The 6,000-nt window shown below is 42.9% G+C and overlaps 1 protein-coding gene across 1 annotated transcript in view; it reads left to right on the top strand.

The window, feature by feature from the left end:
* The first annotated feature begins 4,723 nt into the window (after positions 1–4,723).
* Positions 4,724–6,000, top strand: part of Sli (slit guidance ligand) — a 520,631-nt gene continuing 519,354 nt past the window's right edge. The window contains 1 exon segment of the mRNA XM_076393084.1: positions 4,724–4,833. Within this exon segment, the coding sequence (XP_076249199.1) occupies positions 4,787–4,833 (47 nt within the window). The 5' untranslated portion in view covers positions 4,724–4,786.

Below are 6,000 nucleotides of genomic sequence, written 5' to 3'. Positions count from 1 at the left end.
TAAACAACTGTCATTGGAAACAGTGCCTACTAATAAAGAGATAGTCTAATAATAAATGGTATGAAAAATATTTGAAATAAACCACTTAGTACGTCCATCAGGGCCAAACGCGCAATCAAATTCGCTGTAAACTTGTTAAGAAGCTAAAGGATCACGACAGTTCCGTGTGCTTGCTCAATTAATTCCATTAAAAGCTACAGCATATGTCCCCGTTTTCGTTTCACAATCTGTTCCAAAGGCGGAGCACAAATTGAAAGTTGCAACGTTCAACGGGGGGTCGCTGCATTCTCGTATCTGTGTCAATATTATCCTTTCAGCCCTTTTTTACGGGGGATACACGTCAGCGGGCCATTGTTTGCCGAAGAATTTTAAAAGCATTAATACACTTTCCAAACAAGTAACACAGCCCTATAGAAAAAGAAAAATAGACTCGTTGAATCACGTGATGATCGAGCGTACTTGAAGTGTCAATCAATGGGGCGAAGAAGGCAAATATTTGTTCTCCCAATTATTCCGCCGACACACGAGTCAACGAAAGACAAGGCAAAATGTTCAATTCTGTGCTGTTCTCTCCGCGACGGACGTCTGCCCCTCTCTCCACGGTTCGATTTTATTGTAACATTTAATTTCCCTAATTACATCAGCTGCACGCACCGTCACGTTACGTTTCGACCAGTCAAGGGCTCCTAGTGACAGACAGAATCAATTTTCCGCTCCTTCTCTTCTCTTCTCTTCACGCTTTACGCGTATCGGAAGGGGTTGAAGGGGCAAAGGAAAAAGTTTCGAACGAAGCCAAGCGACGGTTCGCTACCCTGCCTCAATTAATATGCACTAACGTTATTAATTAATGCTGAGCACTCGTCGAACGACAAGAGAATGGAGGGAAAGGAGTATTCTCTGTCCTCGGTCCGTCTCTTGTCGCGTTCGGAGTTGGCGCCACCCCCTGGGCGTCTTAACTTCGACATCAGAGGCTGGCTGGCAGGCCCCGATATTATATGTACGAGGACGCTTGAGAATATTATACGTGCGTGGTGTACATATCCCCTCCTTCCGGTACCGAAGGCTAGCTACTTTAACCACACTCTGAAGCACGACGGCGCAGCGTCTGCTGAGAGAGGCAGCGTCTCGCCTAACTGTTCTCAGTGTCGACTCTACTGTTAATCGAATTATCGACCCTTGCCCCATGTTCCTCTGTCCAAGGGAATATTAGATTTTCTGTCGAATCTCCATGCGCGACGCGAGTTGCCGCTCGGCAGCTTCTTTCCATATTCTGCACTTTACAGCGCTTCTAAGTAGGTCGTTTCTGTTAGTCTTCGCATGCACGAGGTATTAGCTTTTATGTAATTGGAGAAAGATTGGAAAAATTGGGTTCTGTTAGTTTTCGGAGTCTGTTAGTTAGTGTTAAGTATTTTTTATCGAACTTGATGAAGAATTGTAAAAGTTAAAACTAGAATTATAATTGCCATTGTGTTGATACTAATTCGATGGTATAATGATACTTTCTTGCAATTCTTTCATTTTATGTAGTCCTAGCTTTTGGGAAGGCAAAATCAGATTGTTAGTGTATAAATTGACTTTCGAAATTAATTGTTTATATTCTCGAAACTTCTATGTGATTTCAAGTTGTAACTTTGTAATGAAACAAGTTCAATTTAGTAGTATTAGATTAGTAATACGAATTGTATATGAGTTGACGTTTTAAATATTCAAATACTAACAATGTTCTAGTATTCGAACTTTTTTGTTTTCAAAGATTCCAATATACATATACAGGTTCAACTATTTCAATACGTAGGTAAATATTCTATTATTCAAGTACTCAAATTTTGTAATATTCATATCTTTAAAGTTTTTTACTTTGTTTCAATTCTTGGAGTTTGATTCCTGGAGTAAAATTGTCTACATTATCATAAAAAATTTCACGTACAAATCTGAAAAACCTAATTGTACACACGTAATTCTGTATGTAGATAGTAATTTAAAAATTGAACGAGGAGACCGCTGTGACATTGAAATTATAGTTGCCCCGTTTTTCCGAGTTTCTCCACATTTATTTTTCCAGTAGACTTCAAAGAGAAAGTACATTTTTCATATTTAAATTTATGTAATTGTGATACTTTAAAAGAGAGGGAAAGTATTAAAAAGTTCTGACAAAAATTATGGAGAGAGTAGTGCAATAGGGATACAGTCACAAAAAAGTTAATTGACTTTTACTTGTTCTGGGAAAAAAAACTCAAACACAACACTTTCCTTATTTTGTCAAAATTGAAACACAAACAGCACATAAATAACTTTTCCGAGTCGAAATATAAATTCTATTGTACTAGGACTGCACACGCTTGGTCGATTTAATTCAGAGCAACTGTGACACGCTTTATTTTGCGTGCAACGGAGACGCCAGCAGACATTCTATTTCCAGGTGTTCCCAGGTACTGATAAATCGTGGAAACGTATCTGGGAGCACTTACGAGTGAGCAACATGTACATGAGACATCACGTGCGGTTGGTTCGAGGCACGTTCCCTCGGCAGACGAGTAGAAAAGAAAAGAGCAGGAGGGATGACGAAGGGGGCGTGTAAAGAAAGAAACGGAGAGGAGGGAGCGGGGCGGAAGGAAAATGTCGGGGAAAAATTCCAATATGCCTCGCAACTCGAACGGCTGTGCATGGAATGCGTTCGAGTCCTTGATTGTGCTTCGAAAGCATATTTTTCTCGTACTTCCGATATTGCAACGGTGAGTTCCTCTCTTTGTAACGGCTACGCCATTCGGTTTCTTCGTCTTCCTCCTTTCTCCTTCCGTCCGAGAGAAGAACGCTCGGCGCATTTGCTTACATTGGAAGATGTATTTTTCGTCGGCGCGTATCGGCTATGACGGTGGAGAAAAAATTGTCCCTCCGTCGATTCGCGACCGCGTGTTGAGCCTCTCCTTGCCGTAGGGAGGGACAGTAGTTCCCTCTATCTAGAATACATCCAACTTCCGCAGCCAATGGTATATCATATATGCGTGGAAGACATCCATCTGACTGACTGAATTGTGGGTTTATTGCGGAGTACAGCTTGTACCTCGCCTCGAACAATTTCCACGCATCTAAATATCCTTCGAGAGACGTAGTACGCTTCTCGAACTAATGCACATCGAACGAAAGCTGTTAAAACTACCGTGTTACTTGACGTCTTCTACTTATAAATTTCATACAATTTGCTCACGTTCGTTTTTTCCTGTTTCCTGTTCCAGGTGATGCATTATTGCCGCGTCAAGTATCTGGATCAACCGGTAGGCAAATCGACGGATCTATTGCCCATTATAATGCCCGTGTAACGAGAAGTTTGCAATCGTGAACGGAAGTTTCGCCCAGAAAAGATCAACAGATTTTGCAAATATCTATCTCTACTTTTGTTCTAAAAGAACACGAACGCTCACCGAAATACGTGAGAATTGGAACACTTGAAAGTGGCAAACGTAACAACACAAATCGAGAACCAGTAAATGACTTTCGTTATATCGTTCCTCGGACAACCGTAGAACCGCTGGAGCCACGTACCCGTCGGGGTACGTTAGATACTAGGAAACAGACCAGCGTCAAGATAAAGTCAGTGAAAGTGGTCGCCCAGGATGCGCAGGAACGGGTGGTGCCGTTAGTGGTGTACAACAGCTCGCCGGAAGGACCTGTGGAGCAAGAGGGGGGCCACGAACACGGCCCCCAAAAGGGCCAGCTGGATGGTCTAGCTCACGAGCAGCCATCGTCAGTAGCCTCAACCAAGATCGATTTGAAGAAAGCCAACGAGAAGGTTCCATCTTCGGCGGAGGACCTCGGTGAGGTGTGTGGTCCGGGTCTCGCGGTGGCGAACACTGGATACGTCTCCAAGGTGGATGAATCGAAGATCAGCGAGGCGTCGAAAATCGAGCGCGGAGTAATTTTGAACGAGACGTCAGTGTTGGTGCATCAGTGGCAACATCAAGAACAAGCCAGCCCCGCGTTGGATCTACAGATAGGGGACAGCACTGAGGTCCGTTCGAAGCGGCCACGGAAGACGACGTCGATTGATAACAGCGACGAGAAACCCGAAAGAAGAGGACACTGCCCGGCACATAGGCAAAGAGTGTCGTCGTCTGGCGTCTCGAGGCATTGCGCGGATAGCACGCGAAGGAATTCCAATCGATCGTGCCGCGTTCATGGTCGAAGGAGGGACAGGTCACGAGGTACAGCTACGGAAAGACAGGGTCCGAATTCGAGGGATTTGACGTCGAATGAGTTCGAGTGTTCGGTCATACGGTTGGAACAAGACCCGATTCTCGAGCCAGTGAGGATCCTCGGTTGTCCGCCCACGGAAGGACTCGAGATATCCTCGTTCCTTGAACCACCGCCCAATTACATTTACCCAAGCATCACCGTCGGTCGGGTAGCCAACAGTGGAGAGACGGCCTGCTTCAGTCTGTACGAACCAAACAATATTCTACCGAAGAGCCGCGCCGGGAGCATCGCCAAGATCCTCGAGGGACCAAATCGTGCCGTGAAAGACATTAATCGAAAGGTGTTGGCGATGGCGCGTGCCATGACGCCTGCCTGGTCGCTGCGTTTACTAGGCGTCAGCTGCGGTTCCGTGGTCTGCGCCTGGGGACTCCTGCTAATCTTGTCTGTGTTGGGCGGTAGCGCCTCTCACGGTACCGCCCTCGGTAGTTTCGGTCTTGGTAGCCTATCCGGGACGATGGAGGACATGAACAATGCTAGATGTCCGTGGTCGTGCACGTGTACTGGTCAAGAAGTGAACTGCTCTTATCGGGGACTGATGCAGATTCCTGCGAACCTGGCCACCCTTCTCACTGCCGAAAAACTGTGAGTACAATTTTATATCTTTCGGATTGAAACTGGATGGTTGTGAGTATAAGAAGTATAGTGAGTCTGCAGATAGATTTTGATAGTACGAATATAGAACGCAGTAAGGTCTGGATGTTAGCACTTAATTTTATTATTTTCGATAGAATACTATTAAACTACAGTTCAAGTTTCAGTTAAGTGTATTTTTGCCATCGTTAAACCGAATAGCAGTTAGTTTTATTACACGAAATTGCATAATTTAAACCTAGTTAATCGAATTTATACACTTTATACGGTATTAGATTGAAATAATAGCCGAGAATTAAAATGCATCACATGTCTAGCTTGACCTAACTCTAAAGTTACTTTAGGATAAGATACAGTACTCTTTATTAACCTTTCATCGTAAAGAGTCTGAACATAATTTAGATCAGATGAAAAGTACTCTTACGAAGAGTAGAAAAAAAAATCATTTCACAAACCAGTTAGGTGTTCTCCGATTACACTATACTTATTTTAGACTTAATATAATATAATTTAAGTTGTCTAATTTAATTATAAATCTTTAAAAGAGCTAATATCTATCCGGATGCTTAAAGTATAGGTTATAGGGGGATTAAAAGTGGAACACAGAGTTAGATTTACAAATTAGATACAGCAATTCTGTATTTAATTACTTTGAAACTCCACATTTTCTGCGATTCATTTTAGTGTTTGCAGTATCTGAATTTAATGTAGATACATATTTCTCTCGAAGGAGTATACGTGCATATAAAGTATCTTCCTCAATGTCATTTACATTGTACTTTATAACGTCATTTTCTGCCATGCTTAAAACCAATAACAATATCGATAATATCTGGTAACCAATAACCATTTACAAAGTACTACACTCAGAGCTCTCTTTTACCAGATATCTCAAAGAGTAGCACAGCCTTTTGCAGACTACATATTACGTACTTAATCAAGCATCGATGCAAACGGGACAATCGCCCCCGTCGCAATTGCGTTATTACCCGTCCGATTTCTTGCAACGACAAGCGATTGAATGAAAAATGCAATGGACGAATCGTAGTACTTTTGCAAGGAACGCAATTTAAATGGAATCGCTTTCAGTTTGGTACGTTGATGCGTAGAAAGAGAATCGAACACTGGTCGTTAAGCACTCTCTTCCTCGTGTTCCCT

Source organism: Calliopsis andreniformis, chromosome 3, assembly GCF_051401765.1.
Source record: "Calliopsis andreniformis isolate RMS-2024a chromosome 3, iyCalAndr_principal, whole genome shotgun sequence".
NCBI lineage: Eukaryota > Metazoa > Arthropoda > Insecta > Hymenoptera > Andrenidae > Calliopsis > Calliopsis andreniformis.
The sequence above is the reverse complement of the archived record's forward strand: the minus strand, read 5'-3'. Positions and strand labels throughout refer to the sequence as shown.